General features: G+C 33.9%; 1 protein-coding gene across 5 annotated transcripts in view; it reads left to right on the forward strand.

Moving 5' to 3' along the window:
• Window positions 1-20,169, forward strand: part of ST7L (suppression of tumorigenicity 7 like) — a 76,539-nt gene that overhangs the window by 35,548 nt on the left and 20,822 nt on the right. For all 5 annotated transcript variants that reach the window (XM_069480833.1, XM_069480832.1, XM_069480831.1 and 2 more), the window contains exons 11-12: window positions 1,142-1,244; window positions 17,864-18,014. In XM_069480833.1, coding sequence (XP_069336934.1) covers window positions 1,142-1,244; window positions 17,864-18,014 — 254 coding nt within the window. The remainder of the gene's footprint in view (window positions 1-1,141; window positions 1,245-17,863; window positions 18,015-20,169) is intronic.

Genomic DNA, 20,169 nt, shown 5'->3' on the forward strand with positions numbered 1-20,169 from the left:
GGTCTTTGAGGCTTCTAACTGTGTGTAGTGGAAACAGCAAGGTTTTTAGAGCTAAGTAAATCTGGGCTCCAATTCAGACTCTATAACATTCCAATTATAGCACTTTGGGCAAGTTAATCATTTTGAGTCTCTTCCTCATCTCTAAAATGAGAATAATAATACCATAGGGTGATTGTGTGAGGATTATGTGTGTTAAATACCTAAAGCAATATCTAGAAAGAAAGTATGCACGGTAAATAATAACTATGACGATAATGATAAGGTGTATGGTAGGGAAATAGGTTTATGTTATGTGTTCTTAGATGATAATTCTGAGTTATTTTGCTTTCCTTGTATTTTTGGCTGCCCTTAATGAATTCTCTTTATTCTGCAGATAAAATATTTACAGAGCAACCAAATGGTGACCATTTTCTTTTACCCTAGGTTACTATACCTTGATAGGAATTAGAATGGAATATTTAGTCTGTTTCCTCTCAGATGAGAATTTGATAAGAATGTACTTATTTATTTATTTTTATTTATTTATTTTTTTGAGACAGAGTCTGACTCTTTTGCCGTGGCGTCAGCCTAGCTCACAGCAACCTCAAACTCCTGGGCTCAAGCAGTCCTCCTGCCTCAGCCTCCCGAGTAGCTGGGACTACAGGCATGTGCCACCATGCCCGGCTAATTTTTCTATATATATTTTTAGCTGTCCATATAATTTCTTTCTATTTTTAGTAGAGACGGGTCTCGCTCTTGCTCAGGCTGGTCTCAAACTCCTGAGCTCAAACAATCCTCCTGCCTCGGCCTCCCAGAATGCTAGGATTACAGGCGTGAGCCACCGCGCCCGGCCAAGAATGAACTTCTATTTCATTAAATTCTCTGGATATCCCCGTGTAGCATTTATTACTTTTCCCAAAGTGTGCCTTCAATGGACTTTTGAAGGCTTTCTTTACCTAAGTTTGAAGATTTTCATTCCTTATGCTGTCTTTTCTTATATGTTGAACAAGAAGGCTTTACTTTCATTTTTAGTAGTCATCTGGCTTTGTATTTGGCAATTGCCAGAAACTTCTTTGATTCAGGGGACTATATTATGATCTAAATCCATAAATTCTTTGCTTTTTTGGTATATTCATTTCCTTGTTTTGTGGTTTTCTTACAGATTCTCTCCAGAAACAGCCTCTAGAAGAGGGCTAAGCACAGCAGAAATTAATGCTGTGGAAGCAATTCATAGAGCTGTGGAATTTAATCCTCATGTTCCAAAAGTGAGAAATTTTATGATGAAAATACTACTTTTATTTAAATTCATCAAATTGATGCCAGTGTGTAGACCATAGTTTGGGTGGCCATAATTTGGCTCAGAATTGTTTTAGTCTGCTTTACTTTGGTGCTTATTATTATCGTTAAAGGCATTTAGAAAGGTGGGTAGCAGCAGTGGATAACTGCATGCTTTGTAATTGCTATCAAATATAATTTGAACTGTGTTCACTTAGCTGTCCTTTTACTATAGTTATAGAGAAGAAATAATCAAATGGCTTGGTCTTAATAAAAGATTATTTATATTTCAGATCACTAAATCAAATTTCCTGTTACTGTAAAAACTTTTTCTAGACAAATGCCTGGATTTTGAACTAGGGCTGGGTAGACAAAAACTGAAGAAGATTAAAGTAATCAGTAATAGGAAACAAATGTGGAAGTTCCCAGAAAAACTGGTGCTGAGTTGATTTTTACTTAGTCCCAGATGAATCTATATACTTGCTTCTTTTGTCTTTATATTGCACATTTTGTAGTCATACAAATTACTGTTTAATCTTTGTGTGTTATCGCACAAGATTAAATTTTGGGTTTTACAAACAATGTCCCATGTTAGGAAGCATAGACTATTCAAGAATAGATGCCCTTACTACAAAAGTAATTATAGCTTTGATACCAGTGTAGTGTGTATTAATAGAATTTGGAAACTAGAGTAAAGAGCTACAGTAAGGAGATTAATCTCTCAAAGAATCTCCAAGAAGAGAAAGTTGTAAGCCTGTTAGAGTAAGTAAAGATGTGATTAAGAAAATTACTAAAGTCAAAGAATGAGAGTCAACATACCATTCTCTCATTAAGTGACACTAGTCCTATAAATTTAAATACCGAAGTCCCCCCCACCCCTTATCTATGGTTTCACTTTCTGCAGTTTCAGTTACCCATGGTCAACCTTGGTCTGAAAATAAATGGAAAATTCCAGAAATAAACAATTCATAAATTTTAAACTGTGTGCTATTCTGAGTAGCATGATGCTATCTTGTGCAGTCCCCCTCTGTCCAGCATATCCATGATGTCTAGCTGCCCACCTGTTAGTTACTTAGTAGCTACTTGGTTATCAGATTGACTGTTGTAGTATTGTAGTGATTGTGATTAAGTAACACTTATTTTACTTAATGATGGCCCCAAAGTGCAAGAGTAGTGATGCTGGTGGCATATTGGTGGTTTTTTGGTTCTGTTTTTTTTTTTTTTTTTTTTAGAGACATGATCTCCCTCTGTCACCCAGACTGGGTACAGTGGCATCATCCTAGCTCACTGTAGCCTCAAACTTCTGGGCTCCAGTGATCCTCCTGCCTCAGCTTCCCAAGTAGCTAGGACTATAGGCATGCGTCACCACGCCTGGCTAATTTTTCTTATTTTTTTGTAGATATGGGATCTTGCTATGTTGCCCAGGCTGGTCTTGAACTCCTGGCCTTAAGCAATCCTCCCTCCTCGTCCTCCCAAAATGCTGGGATTACAGGCATGAGCCACCACACCCGACCTGTTCTATTATTAGTTGTTGTTAATCTCTTACTGTGCCTAATTTATAAATTAAACTTTATCATAAGCATGTATAGAGGAAAAAACATACTGTATATAGAATTCAGTAGTATCTGCAGTTTCACTGAGGGTCTTGGAATATATGCCCCATGGATAAGAGGGAACTACTGTAAATTTTTTATTATGAATTATAATGCACATGCAGCAAAGTGTACAAAACAGAAATGTGCTTCTGAATGATTTATTATAAAGCAAATTCTTGAAAACTACCGCTGAGGTCAAGAAATGATATTGTCAACCCACGGAAGCTCACTTGACTACACTTTCCCAATTACAACCTCCTCCTTTCTACCTAAAGGTATCCACTATTCTGACATTATTATTCACTTCCTCCTTTTCTTTGTATTTTTGGTCTATACTTTTCCTTTATTGCTGGCTTTATAAACAAGTGGTTCCTCTTTTTTCATTCTCTGGAATAATTTGTATGAAATTAGAATGAACTCTGCATTTAATGATTAGTAGAATTTAATGGTAAAGCCATCTGATTCTGGGGTTTTCTTTGAGAGCAGACATTGAGTTACAAATTTCATTTCTTTAGTTTAATAGTTTAATTACAAATTCAGTTTTTTGAAGTGTGTCCTAACTATTGAAGTTTTTATTTCTTCTTGTTTTGGTTTTTGGTAAGTTGTATTTTTATAAAAATTAATTTCATCAAAATTTTCAAATTTATTGGCATAAAGTTTTCATAAAATCAGGGGGATTTTTATTAATATTTGACAGATCAGTAACAATATCCACTGTTAAGTTCCTAACATTGGCTACCTTGTTTTTCCTTGATCAGATTCCTGAGGGATCTATTAGTCTTATTAGCTTTTGCAAAGAACCTAGCTCTGCCTTTGTTGATCATTTCTATTTGTTTTCTGGTTCATTTATTTCTGTTCTTATTGCCTTCCTCCAACATTCTTTGGCTTTATTTTATTATTTTTTATTTCCTGTATCTTCTTACATAGGTATTTAACTCCATAATTTCAGCCTTCCTTCTTTCTAATATAGCCAGTTAAGTCTAGAAACTTCTCTCTAAGCGCAATTTTAACTGCATACTATAGTAATATTTTAATGTAATTCAGTTCAGAACATTTTCCACTTTCCATTATGATTTCCTCTTTGATTTAAAGTTATATTTATTCCATTTAGAGGTAGATTTCTTAATTTCTAAATATATGAAGATCTTTTATTAATGATTTCTAGCATAATTGCATTATGGTCAGAGAATATACTCTAATTTACTCCTTTAAAACATTTTTCAGTTCTTGAATTTCTGTTTGTTTTTCACATCTATGTCATTTACAGTTTCTAATTCTCTGCCGAAGTTGTAAATATAGTCTTATGTCTTTGAAAATAGTTTATGGTTAGTTATCTCTGACAATTTCAATATCTAGAACTTCTGTGTATCTGTTTCTATCATCTATTTTTTTCTCTTGCATGTTCTTGTTGTCTTGTTTTCTCTTATGCCTGGTTTTCTTTGACTATGTGCCAATATTTTGTTCGAGAATTTTAAAAACAGTTTGCAACCTTAGATAATATTATCTTCTAGATAGAATTTTCTTTGCTCTTAGATGCCTAGAAGAAGCTCTAGCAGGATAGGATCACCTTAATCCAGTTTCAGGGATTGATATTTTCTAAGGCACCCAGATGACCTGAAACTGGGCTGCAGTTCATGAAAGTTTTATTTTATTTCTGGTTCACCCTTATTTCTAGGATGTAGCCTTTCATGGTCCCAATCCAACTGGGGAGGTTTTACTAGTGCTCTCACTCTTGACAGGCCTTGGTCTCCAACTTTTGTTCTCTTATCTTTATGAAACTGGCAAAAAGGCTGAAAAGCTTCTTAGCCATCTCATCCAGAATTGGCAAATCCCAGTACAGTAAAAGAAGCTCCATATGTGGCTTGCTTCCCTGGATTTCTGTCTTTTTAGACTGTACCCTGGTAATTCTTTACCCTTTGTTAATTCTCTGATGTATTCAATTAGATATTTTGCTCAGTTTTTCTAGTTGTCTGGGAGGGTTGATCTGAATTTCCTGTCTCCCATTGCTGGAAGCAGAAGTCTGTAAATACTTCTAAAAGAAATCCTTTGCTCTCTCATGCTGCCCAGTAGATTCTGCAACCAAACTGCCAGAGTCTGAATTCTGGCCCTACCATTTCCTAGCTGTATGACTTTGGATAACTTATTTAACTTCTCTGGACTTGAGTTTCTCCATCTGTAAAATTAATATTTCTTTTCTCATAGATTTGTTAAAAGGATTAAAGGAGTTCATATCTTTAAAGGGGTTAACAGAGTGGCTGACACATAGTAAACATTACAGAAGTGATTATTATTACTGTTCTTATCAGGGTGAGATGGTAATCCGTTCCTTGTGGGAGAAAATAAGCAATAGTTATTATTATTTTTTTTTTTTTGAGACAGAGTCTCACTCTGTTGCCCAGGCTAGAGTGAGTGCCGTGGCGTCAGCCTAGCTCACAGCAACCTCAAACCCCTGAGCTCAAGCGATCCTCCTGTCTCAGCCTCCCGAGTAGCTGGGACTACAGGCATGCACCACCATGCCCGGCTAATTTTTTCTATATATATTTTTAGCTGTCCATATAATTTCTTTCTATTTTTAGTAGAGATGGGGTCTCGCTCTTGCTCAGGCTGGTCTCGAACTCCTGAGCTCAAACGATCCGCCCACCTCGGCCTCCCAGAGTGCTAGGATTACAGGCATGAGCCACCACGTCCGGCCAAGCAATAGTTATTGATCAGAACTATTAAAATTAAATGCACCATTAAATGTCTAAAATTTTTATTTAATTCCACTCAAAATAACAAAATTTGGACTATCTTCTCCCTATGGTTGTAGACTTGTTTTCTGCCTGGAAAACCATTTTATGCAAAATGTATTCTCAGCAGTAACAATTCTGATGATGTACATTGGTTTTCAAAACTACTGTTTGGGGCACAGGGTGGAGGCAATGCCAACCATTTCCCTAATAAGAAAATGAAATTGTTGTATAGGTAATATATATTAATGTCCAGATTGAATCTGCTTTAGAAAATCTGTGATGCTGTTAGGGATACTTCTTATTGCTGATATGGAGAAAGTTTTAGTGGTCTGGATAGAAGGTCAAACCATTATAATATTCCCTTAAGTCAAAGCCTAATCTAGAGCAAGGCTCTAACTCTCTTCAGTTGTATAAAGGCTGAGAGAGATGAGAAAGCTATGGAAGAAAAGTTTGAAGCTAGCAGAGGTTGGTGTATGAGGTTTAAGGAAAGAAGCATCTCCATAACATAAAAGTGCAAGGTGAAGCAACAAGTGCTGAGGTAGAAGGAGATGAATGTTGTTTTCATACCTACTGACACAGCATCCATTCTGAAGCTCATGGATTAAGGAATAATTTCAACTTTCAAGTCTTAACATTTAAGAAATATATTTCATAAGACTATAGCTGCTATAGATAGTGATTCCTCTGATGGATCTGGGCAAAGTAACTTCTATATGCACTGGCAAGCCAAAAAATTTCTGTTACTTGCTTTATATGATATTCACTTTATTGCAGTGGTCTGGAACTAACCTCGCCATATCTCCAACTAACCTCGCATACTCCAAGGTATGCCTGTACTTACAATGGGGAATTTCATGATATATAAAATATGCCTCAATAAAACTGTTTATATATACGTATATATACCTACATATGTATGCAAATATACGCTTTAACATTTTAAAATCATTTTTATTTATAGGTAGGAATTTACCTATTTTCCTTTCAACTAAATATCAAAGCAGATGACAATTCAGCTGTATCAAAATATCCAGCTAAGCAGAGTGGTGCTATAAACTTAGATTGTTGTTTGTGGACAAATACTTTAAACTGAGTGTTATCAAACACTATAAATAATTATTAAGGAAGGTTTTTTGGAAAAATTTTAAGCTCTACCAAACTGAATAATATCACGCTTAAATAACATTAATGTTATATGAACTGGGAGATCTCTGGAATTTGTGGCTGTCTGTTTTTACTAGGGTTTTATAAGTGATGAAGTATGTACAGACCTCTCTCTCTCTCTCTTTCTCTTTCTTCTGTTTTGTTCTCTATTTCTGACTCTCAGCTGGAGGCAAGCAAACATAAAGGGCGTTAGGAGTTTTCTTCTTCAAACTTCAACTGTGGGTCATGATAACTTATTTAACTTAATGAACAGTGACATTTCAATATATATTTCTTTAAAATTTTCTTTTGTTCTCACAAATTTATTATGCAAATTTGTCAGATGGTTGTATGAATCTTAGCAGTAAAATGGCAAAGGATAAAGCTGCTTTAGCAAGAAATATTTTTTGGCAGCTTTCCACATAACTGCAGCAGAACTGGCTGTAGGTTTAGAGCTGTGCAATTTGTGAAAGCTGGAAACTATTAGAAAGTGCAATAGAGAAAGATCATATAAATCTCTTCAGGCTATGAATTTGCATTTAGGTATTTCATTAATATTGATTGCATGTACAAGTTTTTTAATTCTGAATGAGTTTTAGTAGATAATACTGAATTTTAGTATTATAGTACTGATAGTATCACAGTAAAAATTAGCATATTTTCTTGGTTTTCGACTTGTTTTTCATTACCTAGCTATGGCTTTGGTTCAACAAACTTTTTTTTAGTTGCCAAACAAGAAAGATATAGTGTATCTTTCAGCTGCTACAGGAATTGTTAGTCTTTGGATTTTCAGTAGAAAATGTTTCATATATTCTAAGTATTCCACAGTATCCTGTTTCATTCATTCTAGTGTCTCCTATTTTTATTATTCAACCATCCAGTAGTTTTAAAGAAGATATTATTTTTTTAATTGAGATAATTCACATACCATAAAATTCACTTTTAAAGTACATAATTCAGTGGTTTTTAGTGTATTGATAAGGTTGTAAAATCATTACCACCGTGTTATTCCAGAACATTGTCATTACTCCAGAATGAAACTGTGTACCTATTAGCAGTCACTCACCATTTCTGTTTCCCCCAGTCCCTGGCAACCACTAATCTACTTTCTGTCATTATAGATTTGTTTATTCCAGATTTTTCATATAAATGGAATCCTTTTGTGTCTGACTTCTTTCACTTAGCGTAATATAACATGTATTGATACTTTATTCCTTTTTATAGCTGAATACCTTTTTATTGTATGGATAATACCACATTTTGTTTATTAATTCATCAATTGATGGACATTTGGGTTGGCTTCACCTTTTGACTAGCATGAATAATGCTGTTACAAACATTAATGTACAAATATTGTGTGAACATGTTTTACTTCTCTGGGGTATATACCTGTAAGTGGAATTGATAGATCATAAGGTAATTCTGTGTTTAATTTTTTAAGAGACTGCCAAACTATTTTCTAAATTGGCTGCACTATTTTACATTCCCTCAGCAATATGTGAGAGTTCCAATTTCTCTACATTTGTGGCAATGCTTGTTATCATCTGTCTTTTTGAATATAGCTATCCTAATGGGTGTGAAGTGGTATCTTATTGTGGTTTTGATTTGCATTTCCCTAATGACTAATGGTGTTGAGCATCATTTTAATGTGCTCATTGGCTGTTTGTATTTATTCTTTGGAGAAATGTCTATTCGAGTCCTTTGCACATTTTAAAATTATTTTTTGTAGAAGGTATTCTTTAATGTTATTACAGTAGACCATTGACATTCTTGATTAATGTGATCCAAAGTCATTGTGAATCTCCATATTTGAAAATGCCACTATCACATGTAATTTTACCCATGAAATGTAAACATGAGAATGGGTCATGAGCCTTGCTGAGATAAGGATGCTGAAAGATCTGCTAGGCTTATTTATTCAGTTACTCACATGTGTACACAAGCCTCAGAGCACATGATTCAAATTTGTGCCTTAGCAAAATGATGGCTGTTGTAAATCATGGATGTTTAGTGCTATCACAGATAATTGAAATTATATAATTGAAATCCGTGAATGTCAGTGATCTAATGTAGATATACAACGCTTGACATATCAATTGGAATAGTATTCTCCAGCTTTAATTGAGGATCTAGCAATAGCCTGGTGTAACATTTCATTGAAGATTTTTTTCTTGAGACAGAGTCTCATTCCATTGCCCCGGGTAGAGTGCAATGTCATCATCATAGCTCTCTGCAACCTCAAACTCCTGGGCTCATGTGATCCTATTGCCTTAGTCTCCCCAGTAGCTGGGACTACAGGCGTGTGCCATCACGCCCAGCTAATTTTTTCTGTTTTTGGTAGAGACGGAGTCTTCCTCTTGCTCAGGCTGCTCCTCAACACCTGACCTTAAGTGATCCTCCTGCCTCAGCTTCCCAGAGTGCTAGGATTACAGTTGTGAGCCACCATGCTCAGTCTGAAGATTTTTTAATAAGCGTACTACCACCAAATTCTTTTAAATTTTATATTTAAATTTGAAATAATTACTTTAAAAGACAAAAATCACAAAATAAAAAGTTCAGAAACATATCCATATATATACTTGTCAATTGAGTTTTGGCAAAAGCACCAATGTAATTCAATGGGGGAAAGGAACCTCCTCAACAAATTGTACTGGAACACCTGGATATCTAAATGGGGAGAAAATCATGAATTTTTCTCATAGCATGCACAAAAATTAATTTGAGATGGGTCATTGGTCAGAATATAAAGACTAAAACTAACATCTAGAAGAAAACATCTAAGGATATCTTTGAAACTTTGGGGTAAACAAAGATTGCCTAGGGCACAAAAGGCACTTAATTATAAGAGAATAAAATTATAAATTGGACTTTATCAAAATTTTAAAACTGCTCATCTTAATATTAAGAAAACGAAAAGGCAAGCCACAGATAGGAAAATATATTTGTAATATGTTTGGCTAAAGACTCATATCCAGAATATATAAATATAAAAAGACAATATAAAAAGCGGGCAAAGGCCTTGCACAGATACTTCACAAAAGAACATATTGGATTGTCCAATAAGCACATAGTGATGTTCAACATCATTAGTTATCAGAGAAATGCAATATAAAATCACAGTGAGTACTGCTTTACACCTACCAGAATGGCTAAAATTAAAAAGATTGATAACATTGGTAAGAATGTGGAAGTTAGAACTTTCATACATTACTGCTAAGACTACAAAATGGTGCAACTAATTTGGAAAACTGTTTGGCAATTTCTGATAACAGTTATATATATGCCTCAGTCAATGACCCAGCAATTCTACTCCAAGGTACATACCCAAGAGAAATGAAAGCATATGTCTACAAAAAGACTTGAACATGAATATTCATAGCAGTTTCATTCATAATAGCTCAAAACTGGAAACAACCCAAATGTCTATCAATAGGTAAATAGATAAATTGCAATACATTTACTCAGTGGTATTCAGCAATAAAAAAAAAGACCTACTGACAAAAGCAAAATATGGATGAAACTCAAAAATATAATGTACAGATGAGTACACACTGAATGATTCCATTTATGTGAAGTTCAAGAAAAGGCAAAAAGTGATCTATGATGATAGAAATTACAGTGGTCACCTCAAGTGATTGAATGGGGAATTAACTGGAAAGCAGAACTTTTTGGTCTGATGGAAAATACTCTATGTCTTGATTTGGGCATTACTTGTTTATATTTGTCAAAACTTATTAAGCTGCATATTTAAAGTCTATGCATTTAAAATTATACCTCAGTAAATAAAAAAGAATTTGACTTAGCATGGAAAGCACTATAAAAGTATCGTGCCTTCTGATTAAATGAGATTATATATAAAGTGCTTAACACAGTGTCTGAGTATCAGGCAACAATATTGATCATCATGGTGGTCATTACTTTATAATATTTGTTACCATTTTCTCTTCTTCTTTGAGCTTTTCCAGTATGTACTCTTTCCTTGTGAATATTATTTTAGTGCTTACAGCTTTAGAATGTGTAAGGCTTGGAGGTTTCTTTGCTGAGATAAGGTCAAGGTGAAGGTATTGAAACAGTTAGAAATTAACTAGTTTGAATTAGTTAATACCCTGAGGACAATTTATTTGTATCTTACAGAAGAAGCCCTTAGGACAAGAGTAAAGTAGAACATTAAGAACAAAAACATGTTTAGTAAATCTCTATAACTTGAGTACTTATTTAGTAATATGTTATCTGTAGCATTTCAAGGTTATTTTTCCTTATTTTACAATAAAACTATTTTTAGTGTTGTGCTGCCAAGGAAGCAGACTGTACCTGGAAACTTTTAAGTGCAAGGGAAGTTTTAATAATAAATTAATACATAGAAAGTAAAATCTGTTCTAGTTGATCAGAAATTGAAGCCTGTAGAATATTACGAGTCTTATCCACCATAGAAGATACTAGCTCTTTAGCAGCAGGTGTGCATTTCATTGGCCAAACTACCTATATTATAGCAGCATACACAAAAAATAAGAGAGAAACTCAGTTGAGTTTCTTAGCAGCATAGCAGGAGTAAAGGGAGAAAAGGGGAAGTAGTGTTGAAGTCTATGACCCAAACTTAGAGCACAGTAAGACCTTTGCCTTCCATTAAGTTGTGCTGTGACCTAAATAAAAGAGTTGAGATATGAAATGCTTCTCTCTCTTTTTTTTTTTTTTTTAACTACAAAGTACTTTAATCATGTTATTAGGAAAAAGAAAATCCAGACACTAACAGTTCACAACACTTCAACAACAAAGCACTGGTTGAGGAGTTTTTAGGAGTTGGGGATTCTAAAGTATTAGGAAGAAATGTTCATTATAGATGGATGGCATAGGCCATAAATTTGAGGCTTCTGGCTGCTAAGCCAGTATCAAAACCCAGTGGAATGACGCTTCCTTCTAGAGTTTATTTTCCTTTCTGCTGTCTTCCCTATCCCATGGAAATGGTACCATGTTAGTAGCCCCTAGCTTAGGCTCCCGTCTTCACTTTGAGTAGCACAGGGAGTGAAGCAAAGGTCATTCCTGGGTTTCCATGCATTCCCTCTTCCTCTCCTTCAGGTGATTCTTCTCTATCTCCTCCTCTTACTCTCCTTCCTTCTCTGGTGGCTTCTCATAAGGCTTTTCTGAAGGTGTCACTATCACTTTAGCAATGCTTATCTCTTGAGGTGCAGCTCTGCAGGATAATGTGGATAGGAGTTTTCTTGTAGCAAATGTCCTTTCTAGCCTCCTTTCCTTCTTCCTTCTGTATAAACTCTTTCCCTTTGCTCTTGAGGCTGTTAGGTAGTATTATATTTTCTTTTAGTTTGTTCACATAGCAGTTCTGTTTGTTTTCTATCTGGGAACTGTTTTTAGTCTCCCCAATACATATCCATGTGGACTCTCTGCATTCAGCTTGCCTGTCCAATCTCATAGAATGTGCACTGAGAAAACTAATTGCAGAGATAAATTGGTTCTTTGTGTGCATGACTGATCAAGAGCAAAGTACCTTAATTTCAGATGCCTTCAGAGAGATTTTTCTTTAACCCCTGCTTTTAAGAGGAAGATTATAAAGCATTATCATTACTTCAGGTCAGAATTATATTGCTTTTGGTCAAAAGCTGTTGTAAGATTTACAAAGTAATAGGAAAAAAGTAATCTAAAGATAAATTATAAAGATCAAAGCAGTTCAAAATTAAAGTAAATTTGAGTGTAAGCATAGGTGTATGGCTTTAGAGTCATAAAAGAAATCATCAGACCATACATCATTATGTCTTTTTAACCATAGCTTCCAAACTAGCTTTAATTTTTATATTTTCAGTGAAAAGCAGGAGACTAAAGTAGTTATTTGCATATATTGTCCATAGTTGAAAACTAGTTAAAATTGTCCTGAGCAATTTCTGACTTATTACACATACAGCAATAGGATAATTTAGAGGTAGTATGGAAGGTCTTACAGCACATACTAGGTACTAGCTTTGGTTTATGTCTTCAGCTATATTTTACTTGCTGATAATTTCCAAAACTGTGCCTTTTAACTCTGGCTTCCTTCTTCATCTATAGACCTGCATTTCCATCTAGTTGTGGAAATCTTTATCTATGATAAGTACCTCGAATACGTTAATGTGTCTCCAACTGAATTTTTAAAATTTAAGTCTTTTCTCCAAACTGCCTCTCCTTTTTTATTTTCTATATTTTGATTTATGGCTTCATTATCCTCTTCTCATCATTAACCTTTATCTCTGCCCTTTCCAAATTACCAACTCATATTATAAGCTTTGAAATGTTTTTCAGATCTAGCCATCAACTCCATCCCCACTGTCACTGACTATTGTATGCCTTCATCACCTATCCTTTAAAAATATAATATTATTGTTATTATTATAATAAAAGTAATGGGCACTTTAAAAAAATTCAGACCCTTCAGAAGTTTATAAAGCAAAAAATTTCTTGTTCTCTCCCTCTCAAATCTACTTCTCTGAAGTACCCACTATTTCTGTTTGGTGTATATATTGCTAGACATTTTCTATGTATTTCTAAACATACAGAAATAATCTCAAATACCATCTCTGGCATGGACTATTAAAACAGATTCCTCACTGGTCTCCTTGCTATCAGCCCTTCTCCATGCTGGCTGTTGCCAGAGTTATCTACCTAAATAACAAATCTTACCCTGCTTAAAGGCCTCCGCTTGTTGCTTATTGCCTGTAGGATAAGGACAAACCCCTTAGTCTTAGTATTCCACATATAAAAGCCCTTCACAGTCCCGGCCCAGTATCTACTCCAACCTTACTCCTTTGCCACTTCTTCCCTGCGCCTTATCTCCGGTGTCACTGTTCCCTGGATTGGTCATGTCTCATCTTATCTCACTACCATTGTACATACACTCAATCTCTTCTCCACCTGGAAAGTTTCTACTCATTCTTCAATACCCTGCTCATCTGTTGTCTCCTTATAAGGAGTCTTTCCTAGTTTTCCTAAGAAGAGATAATGGCTTTCTCTTCTCTGTTCCTTTATTACCTCAAACATATCTTTTTGTTTGTTTGATTGGGTTTTTTCTTTCTTTCTTTTTTTTTTTTTGGTCTATTTATATGTCTCTCCCTTAGTTCCCCATAACAAAAGCAGGGCTCTTGTCTTAGTCATCATCATTCTATGTTCAATTCTCTGACTAGCCCATAATAAACACTTAATAAATACTGGTAAATAGACATGTCTGTGGTTTAGAACAGCTGGTTTAAAAGCTTAAGTTAAGGAAAGTAAAATTTTATACTGATCATTGCTTGAAATTTTTAAGCCATGTTACATAACTATTTTTCAAGTTTTTCTTAAAGATACTATTTTTTACCTTTTAAGGATGGTAGCGCAGTTCCAGCATGAACTTACTTCTTAACTTATAATTATAACTCAGCTTTTAATGGAATACCATACAATAATTAAAAACATTAGATCTGAATAGAGACAGGAAGAAATGTACAACATGTATTATGAAATAAAAAATGAGTTGTATAACAGTTTGATCCTATTTTTGAGAAAAATGGAGTCAGTATATTATGCATAAAAATGAAATCCAGACAAACATAGATTATTATCTTCATTTTCTTTATTATTTTATTATCAAAACATATATATTATTTTCTACTGCATAACTCTGTTACGTTTGCATTTTTGTACACTGAAATGGTACTTTTCTAATCAGAAAAAAAGAAAATAAAAGACCAAAATAGAACAAATTACCCCTCAGTTTCTAATCTTTTATATTCTTCTTAGAAGAGTAAAGTCTGGGTAGCAGAATTTGTATTGTTTTATTTGTTTGGTTTTAGTTTATCCAGAGAATTGGAAAATATCTTTAAGTCAAAACTAAAATGTAAGTATGAGTTTGAAGACATTTTAACTCTATATATCAGATCAGCTCAATTAACAAGTATTTTAGTGCCTGCTTTGGGTTGTACAATGTTGTAGTAGAATATGAAAGATATGATTTCTGTTGGGCAGTAAGTTACAGCCTTTGCTAAGTAGCAGAAATTCCTGAGTAGTAGTTTGTGAAGGAGATAAAATAAGTAATAATCTTTACGTACATTTTCCTTAAACTGAAAATCTTCCCTTATATTTTGGGGTTCAAAATTAGGAAATGAAAAATTAGTTTGCTTTAAAGTTAAATTGGAAAGGATATTTGCTAGTAGATAGTCCATAATAAAAAAGAAGGTAGCAAAAGGAAGATTTTAAAAATGATTAAATAACAAAGATTTTTAATATAAAGTCCTGAAGTATCATTTTCTAATAAGGATGCCATATGTGTTTACCTCCTAAATTGTCACTTAGATTATTAAATAGTGAAAATTTAGTCACATAGTTGCTATTCAAAAAATGGTTTTCTTGACTTATCAAATTGATATTTTCTGTAAGTTTTACTGAATAATTGTTAACTGAATATCTTTGATTATATTTACTAAATGGTTACCAATATCCTAAATACCATGTTAGGTTTTAAAACTTCTGGGTTCTAAAGCTCATTGAAAATGATTAGGGATATTTTGTCTTCTTTATCTGTAAAATGAAACAGAATTTTAATATGAAGGGCCTGGTGTAAGTATTAAACAGTTTCCTTGTGAAAACTAGATAGTCTTTTTTATCATGGTGATTCCACTGTGATTGCCACGTTTTCTTTGCTTCCTACTGAAGAAGCTCTTAGTGCACTTGCAAAGAGCATAAGGAGTCATGTCAGAGGTCATCTATTTGAGTCCATTTTCCCACAGCTGCCTGGTGCGAGTGATCTTTTACTGTGTTTTAAAAAAATGGGCAAGGATTAGAGAGGATTAGAAAGAATATTACCCTCAGGAATATAGGCCCAAGGCACTAAGGGGAGAGAACCCAACCAGGCAGCAAATGGGCTTTGCTTGACCAGGACACAACCTCTGTTGCATTCCTTTAAGAAACTGAATGGGAAATGTTAAGTCCCCAAACTGGATTAGTAAATAATCTCATAGTTTGTGACATCTGCTAAAATAAATCGATGCACAGACTGCATTCTTACGCTTTGAGGACAGAGCCAAAGACATCAAGAGTAAGAATAATTAATTAAAGATGGGCGTTATGCTCAGTAATTGTTGGAAACCATTTTAGATGTATTAATATGAAGAGTACATACATATTGATTAATAACCTATGGCTTAAATTTTGAAACCACTACAACTTTTTGTTTTTAAGATTCTTCCTGGAGTCATTGCTTATAACAGTTTTACAAAGTGTTTCACAAATTCAGCTCTTTAATTTATATTATCTCATTTGTTTATACAACAACCTGGGGAACCAGCATTTGAAATGTGCGAATATATCTTTTGAGACACTCTGAAAGGTTTCTGTTTTTACATTTTATTACAGAAGTTAATGTGATTTGGACCTTATGACATAATTTTATATCAAATTATTTAGAATGAAAGAAGTTATTTTAAACTTATTCTAGAAGGGGAAGTGCATTCTGGGCCTCAGTCTTTGGAGAAAGTATTTAGCTAATTAAATTTTTTTTAAAGGTTTTGTTTTAAGTTGACTACTTTGTAAAGTAAAGATGATGTATCAATGGTCAATTTTGTAGTTTTCTTCATGTAATTAGTATTATACATTTGATTAGTACAATAACTATGATTATACCCCTTTTGTTACAAATTATAATATTAGGACAAGTATTTTCTTCAAGAGTTTACGATAGAATTTAGTTTCACATGTAAAGAACTGATAGACTATAACTTCTTTAGCAGGCACATTAAATGCATTTTGCTGTTTGCTCTCTTGGTTCAGTGCCTTTGTTCAGGATGGCCCTGTGCTGTGGATATGTTCTCCTGTTCTTCTCCTCACCTTACCCCCAAGTTTGCTCATCCACATTCTACTCATTTTTAAATATCAGCTCAAATCCCATTAAGTGGTTTATTTTTAGCCCATAAATCATAATACCTCCTAAACTTAGAGTTATCATATGACCCAATGATTCTACACCAAAGTATTTATCCAAGAGAAATGAACACATATGTTCACACCAAAACTTGTACATAAATGTTTATAACAGCATTATTCATAATAGCCAGAAGGTGAAAACAACCAAATTGTGTGTCAACTGATGAATGGATAAACAAAATGTATATTCCATACAATAGAATATTATTTGGGCATAAAAAGGAGTGAGGTACAAAGACCAATACATGCCACAGCTTGGGTGAACCTTGAAAACATCATGCTAAATGAAAGAAACCAGTCACAAAAAACCACATATTATATAATTCCATTTGTATGAAACACCCATAATAGGCAAATCTGTAAAGACAGGTTAGTGGTTGCTTAAGGGGAATGCAGAAGAGGATGATAACTAAAGGGTACAGGATTTCCTTTTGAGGTGTTGAAAATGTTCTGAAATTGTGGTGATAGTTGCACGTATCTGTGAATATACTAAAAATCATTGAACTGAATTCTTTAAATGGATAAATTCTAAGGTATGTGAATTATTAATATATCAATAAAGCTATTATTTAAAAGCTAAGTTAAAAAATTAATACCCCTCCTATCCATATTCCTACATACTATATACATTGTTTATACCTCTAATAAAGCACTCACCACAGTCTAATTATAATTATTTACTTAAGAAATCTGTCTTTCCCATTATGAAACTCCAGAGAACAGACAGGGTATTCTTCGATAGTCCCTAAAAAGCATAGTGCTTTGAACACTGTAAATATTAATTAATTGAACTTTTCTACAATTAAGTTCTTGCACCTGTAAAATCAGAGAAAAAAGAATTAAATGTTTTCGCAAGTATTGTTCCAAAATTATATTTTATAATTTTTACATTTAACTCTTTTTTTGAAAAATAAATGTTTGCTCTCACATTATTTCTTCATCTTGAGTTTCCATTTTGTATTTAGCACGGTCACACATAAGCCATTTATCACCTTATTTTTATCTATAGAAATTTTGGAATTTGTATATATAAGCATTTTATATACATGTTATCGGTAGAACCCTCACGTCATTTCAACTAGTTTGAACTTTTTTATCAATTTGACTTTATAACATTTTGAATCTATGTTTTTGTGGGTATTTGAATTTAACACAATTTAATTTTTCTTTTTTCTGTTGTGTGTGTATGTGTTATTCTTGCAGTATTTACTAGAGATGAAAAGTTTAATTTTGCCTCCAGAACACATTCTGAAACGAGGTGATAGTGAAGCAATTGCTTATGCTTTCTTTCATCTTCAGCACTGGAAGCGAATAGAAGGTGCTCTTAATCTGTTACAGTGTACATGGGAAGGCAGTAAGTATTCTTTTCCAAATATAGCACTAATTTCTCTATTCATTGCATTCATAGGCAGTCTTTTTTAATGAGATTGTCTGAGTTACCATAAGGATTTTTTGTTCAGATTGATTTCAAAGTGAACTCAGTGGCATTATATTTGCTTTATTGGTAGAAGAAGTACTTAATGTATTTATGTTGATGCCACATTTACAAAAAGCCAAATGAGAAACTGTTATGGTATTCTACTGTATATTCATTTAAGTTACATATTTGTAAGAAAAGAAAATGAAAAGTTAGCCCTTTGGCTTATAAACTTTTTCATGTGTGGTTGAGCTATTGTTCTTGTATTTTAAAAAGTGGTCTGGTTTTGTTTTGTTTTCAGATGTGCACAACATGAAACGATTTTCCTCACAACTAAATAACTCTAGTCTTTCTTTTGTTGTGAAATATTTATAACATAAAATTTAGCATTTTAATCATTTTTACGTACACGGTTCAGTGGCATCGTGTACATTCACAGTGTTGTGCAACCATCACTACCATCCATGTCCAGAACTTTTTCTTCATCCCAAACTGAGATTCTGAACCCATTAAATATATAATAACAACTCCCCAATCCTTCCTCCCCCTAGTCCCTGGCAGCCACTGTTCTACTTTCTGTCTCTATGAGTTAGACTACTCTAGGTACGTCATGTAAGTGGAATCATGCAATATTTGTTATTTTGTGTCTGGTTTATTTCACTTAGCATAGTATCTTCAAGGTTCATCTATGTTGTAGGAGGTGTCAGAATTTTATTCCTTTTTAAGGCTGAATAATGTTAATATTTCATTGTATGTATATACCACATCTGTTAATCTGTTACGTAAACATTATTACGTAAACGTTAATCTGTAAACGTAAACATTTGCGTTGTTTCCACCTTTTGGCTGTTGTGAATAGTGCTGCTGTGAACATTGGTATACAAATATCTGTTTGAATTCTTGCTTTCAATTCTTTTGGGTATATATCCAAAAGTAGAATTGCTGGATCATAAAATTCTATGTTTAATTTTTTTAAGAACCATAATACTGTTTTCCATAGCAGCTATATCATTTTACATTCCCATCAGCAATGCACAAAAGTTCCAGTTTTTCCAGATCCTTGTTATTTCTTTTGTGCATTTCTTCTCAATGCACAAAAGTTCCAGTTTTTCCAGATCCTTGTTATTTCTTTTTGGTAATACCCATCCTAATGGGTGTGAAGTGGAATCTCATTGTAGTTTTGTCTTGCATTTCCCTAATAATTAGTGATGTTGAACATCTTTTCATGTGTTTATTGGCTATTTTTATATCTTCTATGCAGAATAATTTGGACTGGTTTTAGCTAACTACCACATCTTTTATTTGTTACTTCTTATAACCACCAAAAAAATGAAGAAACTTCAGCCGGGTGCAGTACCTCACTCCTGTAATGCCAGCACTTTGAGAGGCTGAGGCAGGAGGATCCCATGAGCCCAGGAGTTTGAGGTTGCAGTGAGCTATGATGATGCCACTGCCCTCTAGCTCAGTTGACAGAGCAAGACCCAGTCTCACAAAAAAAAAAAGAAAAGAAAGAAAGTGAAGAAGCATAATCAAAATATTCTCTCATTTGGATTTGTATAATAATTCTCTAGGAAAGTATACCACAGCTATTGATAAAAATTCAATGCTCATTCACTAAAATTGTTTAACCCTCCATTTTCAAACTTTGCATTGTGGCACCTTGGGATGTTGTAGCAATTCACAAGAGTGATGATGGTCATTTAAAAATGAAATAAGAAAATTTTTATTTTCTCTCCAATTTATATGTATTTTTTTCAAATTGTTGCTAAATTATTAGAACATAAACTTTTTAAGTTGTTTGGACTCACTTAGGTATATCTTTGAACCTAGGGCATTATAAAAATTTTTGAGACATGAAGGGCTCCATGTGTTCTTGAACCAAGAAAATTTGGGAACCTCTGCATTAACCATTTGCTAAGGGCCAGACACTGACAATAGAAAGATTAATAAAACTGGGATTAGGTACTCGAGGAGCTGAATGTCTTTGAGTAATTAGACTTTTGCTTTTTCTCCAGTAGTCTATGAGCTCTTCAAAACCAGGTACTTCATTCACCTTTTATGTGTCTTCGCTGCCTGGCATTCTGCTCGGCAC

This window comes from Eulemur rufifrons, chromosome 8 (genome assembly GCF_041146395.1).
Source record: "Eulemur rufifrons isolate Redbay chromosome 8, OSU_ERuf_1, whole genome shotgun sequence".
Classification (NCBI taxonomy): Eukaryota; Metazoa; Chordata; class Mammalia; order Primates; family Lemuridae; genus Eulemur; species Eulemur rufifrons.